Here is a 17,004-nt window from a genome sequence, read left to right on the forward strand (position 1 = left end):
ACAATGATGTAAGAAGAAAAAAAAAAGTTGCAGAGTTAAGAAAATCTATTTAATAATAAAGCTGTATGTCTTCTTTAAGTCTTTCACGAATGCTTTCTGAAAGCAAACCTGAGGCCAAGAAACAGGACAGGTTATCATGAAATAGTATAAGCTCAAATTAACTAGTTGGCAAGGTGAAAAGATTAATGAGCCAGAACACACCAAACATGCTCCTGATTTACTGCATCTGTAGTTTGCATGTTCCCAATTTCTCTCAGTCTCACCGTGTTGAGATTCATAAGTGATGAAAACTTACCTGCTTGACCAGTGGTAATACTGACAGCTGCAAAAAGCCTCTGGGAACGACTCAAGTCAGAAACCCCGTTCACAGCTTCAACTTCAAACGTGTAGTTAGCATGAGCTAGCAGGTCCATGACAGTGACATAGTTATCTACTAATCCAGTTTGCTGGGGCATATATCCAATGTTACTCCCACAGGGAACACATTCACCCTGCTCCCAGCTGCACCTCTTGCACAAAATGCGGTAGGTCACATCATTTCTTCCCCCGTTGTCAGCAGGAGGACTCCACTCCAAACTCACGGTAGTCTGGTTGATATTGAAAATGAGGTTCTGTGGTGCCGATGGAGGTCCTATGTAACACACAAAAAAGTCCAGCGTAACTGCACAGAGCCACGGTGGGACGTGTAGCTAGCATTTTAATTACTGAGACAGAAGATAGTCGAAGCATTTTTCTTCACATAAACATTTCGTTATTTTTAGTACAAGCTGCATAAAAGCTTCCTTGAACTCACTTGGCAAGATCTTTATTTATTTTCCATTAAGGCATCAGAATAACAATTGTCTGTGTACTTCTGCAACTGACTTTTGCCGTTTCTCTTCTGTGCAATTAAAAGGATTGGTTAACGTACTTTAAAGGTTTTCTTTTATAGTCTTCCCAAGTATGGGATTTGTTCGTCTCTTTTAAACATACCGCACGAACTGCTTCTAGTCCTTTGTTATCAGCTCTGATATGATTTACAGAGATATTTGGTGCTGCTTTGGATTTAGGAGACTTCCACTATTTGAACCACCAATCTGTGTAGGCTAGCCTATTTGCAGTTAGGAGGTTAAGCCAGATACAATTACAGTTCAATCAAAGCTCAGATCCGCACAGGTTACTTTTCATTTTTCATGTTACTCATTTTGGTATTATATCACATAAAGCACATTGTCTACAACAATTTTACAGCCATGGGAAAACTATGCCTGTATTCAGTCTATTACAATGAGTTACACACTTACCCACCATGCAATGTTTTCCAATGTTATATCAAGCAAACATGCAAATTATTTATGCTGATTCTATATTCACTGCCAACATTTTTTCCCCTCTGCCTTTCAATTTCATTTACTGTTGTAAATGTACTTTTCAAATATAGAAAAAGCCAACCGAAACCACTAGCTACAAGTGGCTGCACCTGGTTGGTTAAGCAATGTCCTTTACCATTAAATTCATGACTGACTCACTTGTGCATGCGACATATGGTGGATCAGAAGGTGCTCTATAATAGCTATCTTCACAATCGCATCTTGAAGATCCGTCCTTGTCAGAGAAGCTGTGAGTAGGGCAGCGAGAGCACTGCAGATCTTGTGAGGAGGATTTGTAGAACCCGCGGCCACAAGCTAAAACAGAACAGAACAAATTAAGGTTTAGATTTGCACGGACTATTATTCTGATCTTTTTTGCCTCTGTCACGAGGTACACGTTCCTGTAAATGTCTGAACTACCCATTCTGTTACGCTGGCGCAAGCAAGATACTATGCTCACAATGTCTTTTTCTTCAGTTGATGCTGTTAATGATTTTGTGGCATTTTTATGAGTTCAGGCATACACTACAAATACCTCAGCAGTTGGCAGCACAATATTTTAACACAGAGGGCCACAGAAATATAACAAGCATCTGTTTTTCACCAAAGGGGAGTGCAATAATGGTGTGAAACAGCTGGATGCCTGCAATAGGCCTAAACAAGGGAAAAACAGTCTGGAGAAGCTCTGCTCTAATGCCACTGAAGTGTTTCTGGAATCTGAACTAGTTGATTTGGAATTAATGGAGCAAAAGTTACTCCACTGATCTGAGAAACCCAAAGAAGCTGAAACCCACCAGTGAAGCCTGATCCCGAGGGAAAAATGAGGCGTGAACACTTGTTGGACAGACGATGCTGCTAGGAACAAGCAGAAAGAGTAGGAGGGCTGACAACGCAAGCTGCACAATTGGTTTTTCCAGTTTCACAGAGAGAGACAACCAGGCTGAAATGAATTTACTAAAACTTTCAAGGGAAAGTCAAAAGGTAGATAATTGGAAATACTCAAAGAAGATAATTTCATACTGTGGTTTGCCCGCTGTGAACCTATGGAAGTAGAAAATGTGTCGTGTTCCAAAACTGATGTTTAGAAATACTTCTTTCAGCTACTGCCACAGTTCCCAAAGCAGAAACACCCATAGAACACACCTATAATGACACTCACAAGCAGAGAACTGCAACCTAGACAGCCAGCTTAAGAATGGATAAACTATGAGAGCTGTAGGGGATGAGGAAGAAGGAAGTGGGGATCAGACAACCTAAAACTGGAAACAGATTAAGGCTCCATTTCAGCACTGAGGTTATGGGCAAACTTACAAACACTGTCAACATGAAAAACAGAACACAAAAGCCATCCAGATCTTCCTAATAAAGCAGAGGCTTTTTCAACCACACTATTTTATTCTTTTTTCCAGCCCTAACAGACAGGCTAGCCTTCTTAAGCCATCACCTGTATGCAAAGAACAGGGACAGCAGTTGAAACTTAGTATTGGGTATCAAAATATTAAAGCTAGTTAAATAGTCATTCTGAATTCAGAGAGAGAAAATTTACTTTGGTTATATTCATATTTGCTTGAATATTTTCTCAGAACAGAAGTGCAAAGTATCCAAAGACACTGATATTTGGAACAGTTATTTCAGTTGTCTGGTACTGCAGTGATGGAAAGAGCATGAAAACAAGGAGCTTTACCCAAATCTCACTGAAGTCAATGAGGAGTGTCTTTGACTTTAATAGCCTTTGGACTGAGCCCACAGATGACTCTCATCAATCTGATGAATTTTAGGCAACTGAGAGAAAAATAATGATGGTAAAAGATAACAGTAGATTAAAGTTGATGAATTAAGTAAATCAATAGTGGATCATACCAGTATAAAATGATAGGAAATTCTGGCCCTCTGTTACTCTCTATCAATATACTAACTTTGTAAAGAAAAAATATGCCTAAGGGACAGAAATCACCGTAACATTTAGTGTTTGTTATGCTGAAAAAAAAAAGTGGATGGATGCTCAAATACCTGGCAGAGAAAATTAGCATGCAAAGCATGTGCCCTTCGACTTTGACAAAGGGGCACGAGTTTTCATTAGAAGAAAATCTAGCCCTGCTTGTAAAACATGCTAAAGTTTGATTCTACCACAGCAGCTGTTATATATGCTATTTAGAAAAGACGACAGAAAGAATTTTGGAGAAACACTTTGGATAAACATGACCTGTGAATTCGTAGTTGTGGCAAATTTAACTCAGAATCGTCCTTTTACACCTTCATTCAAGGTTGTTTCAGAACTTCCTCACCAAAGACAAAGAGCACAAAAGCTGAACTGATTTGTATGCATGTACCTTAAGACATATATTTAAACTTCTGTCTGCTCTTTCAGTGCTTGCAATTGAAATGTAGCTAAAATTACCAAATAATAGTTTCCTGCCTTTCTTAAATAGTCATGTTCCTCTCATACCGAGAAAAACACTGGACAAATACACCAGGTCTTCCAGCACGTAGCCCTCTGCAAAGCAAAGAGCAACTTAAAAGGCAAAGATCCCTACTGTGTTTCCAGTCTGTCCTTCTCAGCAGGGAACATTACAAAGCAAAGACGCAGAGGGTAAAATAGAGATTTCAGACAGAAATAACAAAACGTAAACAGAAAAACCCCTTTTCATTTTTTTCCCGATGACTTGATCAAGACATTTATATGCTTAGTCACTTACTATTTAAAGTAAGTGTGCGTTTCTTATTAGAGTTCAAAGGATCTGAATGTCTGTGACTAGTTTACATGACTGAAAGCCATTTATTCTCCCACACAGCATACCACAGGCAGCAGGTTCAGGCACTCGTACCATGCTACCATTCCATTAGCTTTTTTTTCCAGTAAGAGGCTTGTGACAACATTTAATAACCACCCCTTCAACATATACACCCCATAAATGTAAGGGCCAGAATATTCCAGCATTGAAATTTTTTACAGTACGAAAACAGTGCTTTCAAAAAGGATTTTTAAAAACTTTCTAGTTCTTTAGAAATGAAGATACGCAGGGGTACACGTCATAATTATTGGAGGAAGACAACTACATTATTTTCCCTTTTTTCTTCATAAATTTAAATTTGTCACCAAAATTTGTTTTTTCAGCCTAGCAGTGGAATACTTCTATTGCTTAAAAACTGAGGTGCTATAAATCTTTATCTGTTTTTAACATATATCACTGTCCTTGCCAAGAAACTTACAACTGAAAACTCTACCAAGACAGTGTTGCACGGACCAGTTACAAAGGTGTGATAACTTGCCAGTGAGCCATTACAGATCACAGATGGGAAAGATTCATTCAAAACCACTTTTTTGGACTCCTTTTTTTCCTGCCTTTTGTCCTATCTTGCTGAATTACCATGCTGAATTTTTTTGTATTACAAGTAATTTAAATACATTGTTTTGTGCACAGTACTCACTTGAATACACGTTTAGCATATGCCACTGCAGTCAGTGCAATCACAAACATTTTGAGCCACTGTGTTTGGTATCATTTAAGGGCCTATGCAAATACTGTAAATAATGGAATATTGCAAAGCCACAAGTAAATACTGAGGAATTAACACACACTACTAAGAACTACGATGCCACATCTGTGGCACAACAAGGCATTAGCTGTTGTAACTAGAGATGCTGACTGCAGCTTATGTAGAAAAATAGCAGCTTCTCTGCTGTGAGCTCATCACATGCCTTAGCCGCCTGGTAGAGATCAAATAATGTATATTTTTTGTTTCATATTTATAAAAAAAAAAAATTCCCAGAAACTCTGGAAGGGGGAACGAAGGCAGATGTAGAGAGCAGAAAACAGCAGTCTAGAGTCCCACTTGTGGGACAGGAAAAAGGAAAAAAGGGACGTGTCAAGTACTGTTCATTTTTATGTAACCTTTTCACTATAAACAGTAAGGAGATTCATTTTGCTTCTAGGAGAGCTAGGGAACTTAAATTGGGAGGGATGATGGAAATATGGTGAGGACTATGAGTGACATGTAACAACTGATGTTTATGTAACCAAAGGAGAAAGAGTAAACAGTTGTAGGGCAGTGGCACATTAATCAAGAAAAGTATTTGCTACTACAATAATACAAAGAAATTAAAAGAAGAAGTCTCCATTTGTAGAAGTGCAAGGCTTCCAGGTGGCATCGCAACTTAAGACTTAAAGGGCACGCAATTGTTTCAGCATGTTAGACACTCGATTGAACATGGCTTTTGATAATAATTTTTGAGTTTATATGAAAATAATGAAACATAATGAGCTGCAAGGAGGTGACTGCACTAATTACTGTTTGATCCCATTATAATAAGTAGACTGGTGTGAGGGGAGAAGAATAAAGATGACATACTGTGCTAGCAGAGCAAGAGAGCTTGCCTGTTTACTCGTTTGCTCACCATTCCCCGAATTTGCCATCACGATTAAGTTTTAGTGGTGTACATGACATAGTTTCATGCACACTGAAGAAGATGAAGCTAATGTTTAAAACCCAATACTTTTTCAAAGTCAGCATCAAAGGATGGCAAAGGAGTAATCACAGAGTTTCAACAACAGCAGTATTACTTACGGACTTGGGGTGACAGCCTGGTCCCGCTGAGAACCACGGCAAAATGACTGCCCACCTCCTGCGAGCTCAGGTTTTCCCCTGGGTTCCTCCCGCCTCTTCACTTGAATAAAGTAAGTTGACTACGTGTTAAAGTGATCTCACACATTGTGTTTTGGCGTACAGGCAGTGGCTAGAATTTGTTTTATAGCTGTGTGGACATAAGCCTCTATTCTTGCGATTTGTTTTGTGTTATCTTAATCAACTCCCTACCTTTCTGCCCTTCCCAAGCCTGTGAACATTAAAGACAATTCAGCTAAGCCCCTTTTCACAGAAATTATGTATACACAAGGAGTTTGTGCAGATGTTTCCTGGATGAAGTTATGCAGCTGCAAAGACTTTATTAATTATAAAATGCAAAATGGATTGTTCTGTAATTGGAACTCTCTGGGGCTCTGATACATTTGAAAATTAACATACATATATGTATGGTCAGGACATAGATGGATGCTGTTAGATTATTTATTACAGATGGATATTTTAGCTAATGCAGAAAGAAGGCTGGTCTTTCTCCACTGGAGCTTTCAAATATTTGCTTCATATTAATGTCTATGGTTCCGTAACTCAGGACTGAAAGCACAGCTTGCAGAAACAGTACTCCCACTGCTAGTGTTGCTGACCTCATCTGCGATGGACAGGTCCAGAATCTTTATTTTAATCCTATTGACAGTGCCTCAGTGGGAGTAATTATAACAGTCGGCCACAAATCCAGACCTCCTGTCACTGATATATTAGGGTTTTTCACAACAAAAATGAGCAGCAGACAAGGAGGATGAAAACAACATGGGGTAGTGATTATAGCAAGATTTGTCAACCCCCTTCTGTATTAACCTGCTACAAACATATGACAGTTTGGCATGGGAGACACCAGAAATACAAAATGTTTAATCTTCCGCAGCATCAAAAATAAAATTTTGAAAATAACTTGAGGGGCGTTGCTCTCCTACGAGACACATGGCTGGTAGATCACAACATCAGCCACAGGCACTTTTTAGGCAATGTATCTGAAAAGTTTAGATAAACTGAAAGCAGACCATTATAAAATAATTCCCAAATGTGGGTTTCAATGTGAAATATTAGACATAAGAAATCCACTAACAAAAGGAGACTTTATAACCTCTGATCCCCTTTCCCAATAATTTGTGTACTTTCAAGTCATGACTATGTTTGAAACTGTAAATTACTTTTATAGTGAGAGATGGCATGTGTTATGCCTTCTCTGGCACCTAATATATATTGTTTTATAAGGAGCTTAGACTGTAGTATTTGATTTGTCTAACTACTATGCAATGATAAATGTCTAGCTGAAAAAGATGTTTATTTTCGCTTGATTTTTAAACTGCAATAGCATCTAAAGAATATTCATGTTTCAACCCAGGAATTATGTTGTATGGCTTAGCCAGAGTAAACTCAAGATTCTTAATTGTGCCTTAGCTACAGTGTGAATGATATCTCTAAATAGGGCTGTCCCATGGCTGCATACCAAATCATCCACCAAATGTTTGCTGTTGCTTGTCAGGAATCTCTCAGACCTCACATTCATTTCCCAAGCCTAATATGTCCTTGATGTCCAAAGTCCTGCTAATGTCTTTTGAGAGATGTTCACATACTGCTGTTCACACAAATAGATTCAGAAGTAGAATGCTTGCTAAGTAATAGTAACTTATTCCAATTTTTCTACCAAATGAAGTGAAACCTTTACCTATGTACAAATCTGATTAAAAAAAATGAGTATGCCATTGTGTGTGCCTTTTTAACTTACCTAGTTGCAATGAAACATAGACACAAAGAAATACTCTGGTGTTTTCCTGGCTAATTTATACACAAGGACAAGGTAATCAGGTTGAAGAACATATCCCACAAATCAAAGAACACTCAATGTCACTATACTGTAACAGCAAAATTACTTCGAATCTAATGATTCTGAATAAGTACATAAAAGATTACATTTAAATGGCAATTAAAGAAACTCTAGCATCGTCTGAGCAGAATTGATTAACTGGGTAAGTTAAAAGCTGTGCACTGAGGCTGTAACATAATGTTACTCTAAATTTTCAGTTTGCAAGGACTTGGGCATGTGCCTCTCATTAACTTTCTTGGGAACCACAAATATAAAGCCACCATGAAAGTTTGGAGGAAAATTAACATGAGAGACGCAAAGACACAAAAAAGCAGACAGATGCAACTCTATTACTGAACAGAATTCAAAAGTGAAATGAAAGGAGGAAAGATACTCTGGAGTTCCTATTCATTCTTTTCCTTTTTTTTTTTTTTCCCCCCCTTTTCTTCCACCATGACCTTCCCTCAAGATTAGGTTTGCAAGGTGCTCAAGTAGCTTCTGCACAGACTTGAATGACAGCTCAACTGATGAGCCAGATTGGAAGCAAACACTCCACACTTTGCAGGACATGGCGTAGTTTCATCACAAAAAAAATTAATCCATGCCTGAAGTTTTGTCAGCAGTAGAAATTTTATCTGTCTTCCTCAGATGGTTCTCAACCAGTTGGAGAATTAATGGAAAAATGCATTTGATTTGCTCATAGCTTCTGTATCTTTGGATATTTTTGTTTGTTTGTTTTTTCCTCTTTTACTGACTTGGTAATATTTAATTATGAATTTTTTTTTAATTTTTACTAAAAAAATCTGTTAAAAATACAGTGGCTAAGAATTTAGCAGATCTAAGACCACCAATTAACTTACCTTAAGGAAGTTATGATGGTCTGATAGGAAAGTTGTATGATTATCTAACCGAGTGGAATAACACTTCCCTTAGATGCATCAGCAGACAACAGGCATTGCTGCAACAAAAAGAAACTGGCTATGCAAACTACAGTGTAAGTGGTGCTTTTTTCCTAAACAGACGTCTGAAAAATTTATGCTAAATTTGTCACGTTCCTGTATTAATGTTTTTGTCTGTCTTTTTTTTTTTAACTTGTACAAAATTCAACTCTAACAGCTGTAAGAAAAAAAATACTGGTAATGAAATTAATTGTTGGGATGTAGCTCAAACATGAAGCACCAAAAAATTCCTTATAGTCTACAGTATAGCTAGTTTGCCTTATACAGGGTTGCCACTTAAATAGTAGACTGAGCTTACTGAATTCAGTAGTGACTTTGACAGTGGCAATGCTATGACTCAACTCCTCTGACGTCATACAGGTTCTGTACAGTCATACCTTGTCTGTCCATACACAAATGAGCCCTGTGAGGTGTTTTAATGCACATTCGGGCTTTGTGATTGCCAACATGTCTTAGGGAAGGTTTCCTGTTGTTTTCTAAAGAGAAGAAAATACATCAAAAAGGCTCCAAGGGGTAATGAAAACAATGTAATTTGAGGGGGGCATGTATTTTGGGTTTGCTTGTTTTCTAATAAAAATGCAGTAGAATCTGACCATTGAGAAATCATTTGGAAAATATAAAAATAACCTAAAAAAAATCTTTTAATTTAAATCCAGAGAGATTCCCATGATCTTCTTTCCTGACCTTCAAATGTAGCAAAGACCTTTGGATCTAATGAAAATATCTTTAACCTCGAGTCCTGCGTTCAGTTTTGGGCCCCTCACTGCAGGAGAGACATGGAGGTGCTGGAGCGTGTCCAGAGAAGGGCGACCGAGCTGGTGAGGGGCCTGGAGCACAAGTCCTGTGAGGAGCGGCTGAGGGAGCTGGGGCTGGTTAGTCGGGAGAAAAGGAGGCTGAGGGGAGACCTCATCGCTCCCGACAACTACCTGGAAGGAGGGTGTAGCGAGGTGGGTGCTGGTCTCTTCTGTCAAGTCACAAGCGATAGGACGAGAGGAAACGGCCTCAAGTTGCACCAGGGGAGGTTTAGATTGGATATTAGGAAAAAATTCTTCACTGCAAGGGTTGTCAAGCATCGGAACAGGCTGCCCAGGGAAGTGGTGGAGTCACCATCCCTGGAGGTATGTAAAAGACGTGTAGATGTGGTGCTTAGGGACATGGTTTAGTGGTGGACCTGGCAGTGCTAGGTTAGCGGCTGGACTTGGTGGTCTTAAAGGTCTTTTCCAACCTAAATGATTCTATGATATTAAAGGTAGAAATGTACAGTGGAATCTGAAAGTACTGGTTACTAGGTAGGATCTGGGGTTTTTTCCTCTTTTACTGATTCTTTTAAGCAACTCCATTATTTTAGAATCTTTTAACCTCATTACCTCAAATCAAACCATCAAAAAAAGACAGTCTCACTCTAAGTAGCAACATCACTACGCAGCACCGCTGCAACACAACTACGATATGACGACCTTTTATACAGAGCAGTGGACATGTCCCCTGACATGAGCATCTCTAATGCCTATTAAGCCCCCCAAAGGCTCTCATCTCCCTTGCCAAATGAACACAGTCTTGACAGTTTGGCTGTCAGAGTCCTCTAAGCAGGTAGTCACTGTGTTTTTCACCAAACCCCACAAAAGCAATTTCCAAATGTCTGCAAAAACCCTCTCACTCCCTGGCTACCCCTGTTCTCCCTTCCTGGGAGCAACACTGAGAGACTTCCAGGAGAAGCAGCACGAACTGATGAAGGGAAGACTTGTGATGATAGCTTGTCTGGTGAAGTTGCTTCTAAATTACCATCAGAGGGATAGTGGAAATAGGGGTGAGTTTTGGTCTATCACAGACAGGTCAGCCAGATCTGCCAGCCAGAGATCTGCCAGCCAGAGATCTGCATATGCAGAGATCAAAGTTTCCAACTTGGGTCTCATCCTCCAGAGCCGTTCCTCCACACCCAAGTCCCACGGCTGGGGGGGGGACAGAGAGCTTATGCTGCCCCAGGAAGGTCAGATGCCTGCAGCTAGGCACTTCTCAGGCTGCCTACAGACTGGATGCCCCTGTAGAACTTTCCAGGAGATTCCGTACATTGACCTGCCTGCCTGACCCCAACCGTGGGCAGGCATGGGTGGGACAGTGTTAGCTCAGGCCAGCTGGAGAATACCAGGCCAAGTTTTCCTTCCCAGGATGCCATGACATTCACCTAACATTCACCTAACACTTGTCTCTAAAAGCCTGGACACTCAGCCAGTCTGGTTTTGCTGAAAGGCTCAACACTGATATCCAAAATACAATGCAGATGCAACTATGCTGAAAAAGGGGGTCCCCAACAGCAATCTACTTCTGCAAGACCTAAAAATTATGTTATTATACAGGCACGATCATTCACATGTCACTGAAGCCTTATTTACAAAATTTTCTGACATTCTACTGTAAAACTAACTTTGTGCTGTTTGTTTTATTGGTTCCTCAATCCAGTTCACTCTACAGCCACTAAATGTCTGTGAAGGCCCAGCACAGGAGCAGGGGGCTGAGAAATGGTGGAAACACTTCTTTCAGCAGCAATGCTTAATCGACGCCTTAATAAAATGTAAAGTTAGTAAAAATATAACCTGAGTAACTTCTTGTACTTCTGTGGAGAGAACAGTACTGGGTTTACTCATTCTGTCTATCTTTATGCCATAGATACCCTCTTCATGCAGATGACTCCCTCCTGATGCCCCAAAATCCTGCCTTACAACAACTGTTCGGATACAAATATAACACGAGATTTTTCTATGAAGGCCTCAGACAACCTGAAATCCTTTCACAAAATCATTTTGTCTCCTGTGAAATGACAGAGGTCTTTTGGGGGAGTCTTAGATCATATGTTTCAGGGATAAAGTTCTCTGTAAAGGAAGTGGTGCAAATAGATCTGTTGCTGTGGAGCTCCTGAAGCTTTGAGACAATCTACTTGATGTGGATGTTTAATTTAATTTAACTGTAATGGTGCTTAATAATTGGCTGGCAAGAAATAAATCTGGAGGGCTTACTCATAAATAGAACAGAAGCAGGCATCTCTATAAGCTTTCCAATTGAAATGAAATTAAAATAACTTAATAACACATTTTTGTTTCCTTTGGACAATGACCTACCATTACCATTCCAGGCTTCAGTCCAGAGGAAATTTTTCACAGGTTTCTGTAACACATTCCTCAAGGCCATCATTATACAGCAGGCAAATCCATCCAAACAAAAGACCAGCTTCTAAGAACCCACAAGAGAGAAATGACTCCACTTCTGCACAATGGTGCTACAGAATCTAAAAATTACTTTAGCTGCATATCCTGGTCTCAGATATTCCTACATTTAAAGTTGATTGTCCTAATTACTCAGAAAAAAAATATGCTCGTGTCTATCAATCCATTGTGGTGCTTTTGGAGGAACTTTAATGCAAAAAAGCAACTGTTCTCCACAGTTACATTTAGCTTGGAACAGGAAGAAACAGAAACACTTCCGGAAAATTAACAAAATATACACTCCAGTTTCTTTAAGAGAGGATTCCCTTCCAGGTTCACTGAAGCCAACAAAATTTTTATGAGTGCACAGATTGGAAATTTAAACTGTCTGTATAAGTACTTAACTATAAACTTTCAAAATAAAAAAGGCTTTAACCTCTTTATCTAAAGATTAGAGTATCAGTTTATTAAGAGATTACAAACACACAACTCCCCTTTAATGAAAAAATAAAAATAAAAGTATAAAGGAAAAGCATTACCACACTAATTCACTGATAAAAAACTGAACTGGAAGAAAACATGAAGAAACTTATTCTGGGTTTGCTTCGCTAAGTCTGTGCTAAGAAAGAACATTGCTAACTGACAGATTTATCTGCTACAAGTTTTTATGAGAAATCTTCCCAGATTCACACAATGCTTTAATTCCAAATAGTACAGCATGAGTTGTGATACTGTGAAATGAAGTTGTCTTTACTAATTGCATACTCTGAGCAGAAGTGTGTCTTATAGCAGAGAGCGTATCAAATCTGCCTGGCTGATCCTTATGATTTGGAAATGTCACTTTCTACTAAGCACACAGAAAATAGGGAGGGGCAATAAAGCCGCTCAAAGATAGCAGCCATCCAAAAAGATAAAGAACACGCTGAGGAAAAGCAGACAACAGATTGCAGAGACAGAACAATCACAGATGGAGGCCAGGTGGGTGGGTCAAACAATTTTTTTAAAAAAGGTTTATTTTCATATTTAAACAGTACCCCGTTGTGTAAATGTTCAGCAAAGAACTGATAAGAAAATGGATTTGTAAGTGCGTTTGAACAAACAACATGTCTTATAGTCAAGAGGGGCTTAGTCGTATATAATTAAGGGATAATGTGCATGGCTGAAGAGTGTATGATACTGCAAGTGATTAAACGCCACTGCAAAACAAAGAACCTAGATACCCAAGGAAGCTTTATGGAGCCAGCATGGAGTAATCTTAACACATGAACTTTCTTTTTGTTAGAGAAGACAAGAGGATATTCATCTAACCATACAAAAGATTTTTTTCACTGAAAGCACTGGGAACTTCCACACTGCTTCTGCCACCTAATCAAGCTCTTTAACTAAGATTATCACACTTTCTGTTTCAGTGTACACTACTATTACATTTAATCCTTTAAAACCCCTAAGAGAACAGCTCTCTGCATGTGTAATGCCCAGGTTCACTGGAACTGTGTGCAATCAGAGTTCTCTGCAAATTTCCAAAAACTTAGTGGCATTAGCCAGCTGAGCAATTACAGTCCTGAGGGCTTGATTCAAATCCAATGAAGTAGTAGGTGTCTTGGACAATGGATGACCTGAATCATGCGGAAAAGACAAGGCAAATGAGGAAGATCAAAGGTCCACCTAGACCACTGGCTTGTTTCTGCCGTGACCTATGCCCGATGCTTACAAAAGGGAAGAAAGGGCAGGGCAGAGGGGACCCGCATCCAACAACCAGGCGCTAGAAATCGTGAGCTATCAGCCATCTCTTCGCCTAATATCCCCTGACAAACTTCTCTTTCATGAATTGATCAAATTATTTTCATAAACTCTGAGAGTTCCTGCAGGTGACTCTTTACCTGAACGTTAAACCATGTTTTATTTCTTATAAGAAAGTATACCTAGTGCATGCAATTCCTTACATAGCTGAAGCTTGTACAGATACAGCCGCACCAACACTGAATCGGAGTAATCCTGACAGTAACACAACAGCAGCAGGCAACTCCATGTAGCTTTCAAAAGCCCAAGAAGCTGAGTAAATAGCACGTTCCAAACACCGACTGTTCCAGGGGCTGTGCGCAGGTGTCACTGACTGCAGAGCCAGCTCAGGTGTGTCACAGCAGAGACTGCAGTACAGGCACACCAACCATCTCCACTGCATCTCACCGGCTGTCAGGTACATTTCCAAGAATACCGATATTCCAAGGCATTTACAACACTTGTAAGGATTTGGAAACTTAGAATTCCTGTTTGTGATTTTTGTTATCATTATTTATTTGTGTCTTGGTTTCAACTTTTAAAAACTGAAAGGGAATAGAAAGAATGCTAATATAACATGAATGCATCCACATTAGCACTTCTGTTTGGATCCAGAGTGCACTTTTGAAGTGATTTCCTGGTCATCCCTGCTGACCGTGTTTTGGTTCACATCAGAGTAATCTCAGAGCACATGAACTGGTTTGCTTTCAGAGGAAAATAACCAGAAGATGTGCTCCAAGAGTAAAACTAATGCACTCCAACCACAATTGGATCAGACTAGACCTACCCCAAATAACACCCCCCAAAAAAATTTATTTAGTGTGGACATCAAGTCCTCAGCAGTAACTGTTTTGCGTTAGAGATTACTTTTATTGTTCCATGCTCTTTGCTCATGACACCATCATGAGGGGAAAACATGAATTCTTTATTTGGAGAAGCTTTAATTGTTGGCTTTGATTGACAAATCAGTACATAAATTATCTAACAGACGTAGAACTGACTAAGCGTCCTAACTGTGAACAATTTGTAACTCAAATGATTTTTTTTTTATGTGCAAGATATTCTTCAAACAGCTCTGCATGGTTTGTTAGAAAGACAAATTTATGGATATTGGTTCCTCAGTGCTCAGGAAACTGCACAATTCTTTTAAAAAGAGCAAGATACTGAAAGAGAAACAATGAAGGAAGCAAGTTGTTATAGTCACAAACAAAAAAAAAGAAAACAGAAAAAAAAAAAAGAAAAACAAAGAAAAAGCAGGTTTACAGAAGTCAGGGAAAAAAACCCAAATTTATTATAAAGTTCAATAACAGGCAATAGGGCCAAGTTTGTCCTCACATAACATGTATGCGGCTCCCAGAAGAAATACTGTCCATGTTAGGGAACTGTCCTCACAGCCCATGGCAGAATTCAGTTTTCCACTTGGGGTGGAATTTAAGGCTTTCAATTAGGCAGCTCTATTCAAAAAATCACTCATTCGTTCTCAAAAGGATGGACTGCCAAGGAAGAAATAAAACATATCTCTAAGAAGGCGTGAAAGTCATGGCAATGGCCCAGGGGACAGCAGATATTGACACTGATAGAAAGCATTCCCTGATATCTCCCCGGCCACTAATACGTTTCCGTCTTCAGTTCTGCTACGTTACCCAAAAGCATACTGGTCCTCTAGTACCACCGTCCTTCTTCCCCATTCTTGCAATTTTCTGCATTAAATATTAATGTTTTTTCTGAATGATAAAAACACAAATATAATTAAACTTTAATTAAAGTTGGTTTTATAAGAAAAACAAAGATGGAACAAATTCAGAGAGTAGAGTGGCTGTGGAGGTCCACTAGGAGTCAAGGAATGGGGCTGAGCAACAGGACACAAAACAGGCATACAGTCCCCACTCGGGGCTCAGTTCCTCCCCTTGTCTTCCCAACTTTTTCTAATTGCTCAGCCAGATGAATTTCCATTACACAGCCCAGCTCCTTATCACCAGCAAGCACACTAGTCCAGCAGACCTACTGATCTCAAATGGGTCTCCTCTGAGACAGTGACAGGAAAGCTACACAAAGAAAAAAGGTTGGCCAACCCTGACGCTGGATTTAAATACAAAGACAGACTGGGACCTGGGCATCCTGAGTCTGCCTTGAGGACTTCAGCAGGAAAAAAGGGGCCGTTGGGAGGGAAACATCAACAGAAACTGCAGCAATGTGATGCAGAGCAGGAATATTTTTAGAGAAGTCATTCAAATTCTATGATTCTGTGATTCTAAATTTATCCCTTGATCTCCACTGCCTAGCTGACAACAGGCCACAGATTAAATATTCAGGATGTGATTGCTCCCAAGATTACAACACCTAAATTTCAGTGTCAATATATCACTGCTTACACGTGTAACGAGTAGCTAAGTTCTCACCGGAGCCTATGGAGACCCAGGGCTCAATTCTGAGCTGCCTAACCACAGCTGCCTAGGCCAGCCTGAGAAAGGCTATCCTGCCACGTCCCCACCTAATGGTCCAAAACGGTACAGGTCTTCTGTGACTCCTGTATCACGTCTGCCAGCCCACACAGATGTCTTGTATACTATACACCACCTCAAACAAGACCAGGCAAACAACGTTTATGAACCCAACCCCAGCCTCTTGCAAATGGTCAGTGGAATGGCTCTCCAGGAGACAGCTTCAGAATAAATCCTGCTCTCAGTTACTTGTCCTGGCATGCCAACATATAAGCATCCAGTCATAAGAATTACCAGTAATCCTCAAACGGAACCCAACTGCACAGCCTCATAAAATATCTCTTGTTTTCACATGCAAGCAGTTTATCTAGCATCCTATGGTAGCTGGGTAGCGATGAGAAATGAGAACAGTAGATTACCCACAGTCTCTATCAGGTCTGCCTCTATCAAGCACCAAATAGATCCATACACAAAGCGTTGTAGAGCTTTTTATAGCTTGTCACACAAAGTCTCAGTGACTGAACTGAAATGAGTAATGTATGCCTACAGGGACTCAGATATCAAGCTGAGGTTGGCATATCTGAGCCTTTGAGTAGAGAACTGGTGTACTGTAACTAGTTCTCTAAATTCAAAATAAAATACTGGTGAAGTTAAGTCGTTTATGATTATGTTAGGCTATTATGACATTTATGTGGAAGATGATGAAAATTAATTTGATATGAATGCAAATGTTAGCTGGCAATTTACTGCATTACAGCAGCAGTATAGAAAGCACACACATTTGAAGAATCTTAATTCTACATGAACAACGTGAGCATGTCTATGTTTGCGGGCATG

At 39.6% G+C, this 17,004-nt stretch overlaps 1 protein-coding gene across 5 annotated transcripts in view; it reads right to left on the bottom strand.

The window, feature by feature from the left end:
- The window catches only part of EPHA7 (EPH receptor A7), a 163,274-nt gene that overhangs the window by 107,021 nt on the left and 39,249 nt on the right, over nucleotides 1–17,004 (bottom strand). For all 5 annotated transcript variants that reach the window (XM_049818002.1, XM_049818005.1, XM_049818001.1 and 2 more), the window contains exons 4-5: nucleotides 1,509–1,664; nucleotides 296–631 (exon numbers count right to left, since the gene is read on the bottom strand). In XM_049818002.1, coding sequence (XP_049673959.1) covers nucleotides 296–631; nucleotides 1,509–1,664 — 492 coding nt within the window. The remainder of the gene's footprint in view (nucleotides 1–295; nucleotides 632–1,508; nucleotides 1,665–17,004) is intronic.

The sequence above is a fragment of the Accipiter gentilis genome, chromosome 15, assembly GCF_929443795.1.
Source record: "Accipiter gentilis chromosome 15, bAccGen1.1, whole genome shotgun sequence".
Classification (NCBI taxonomy): Eukaryota; Metazoa; Chordata; class Aves; order Accipitriformes; family Accipitridae; genus Astur; species Astur gentilis.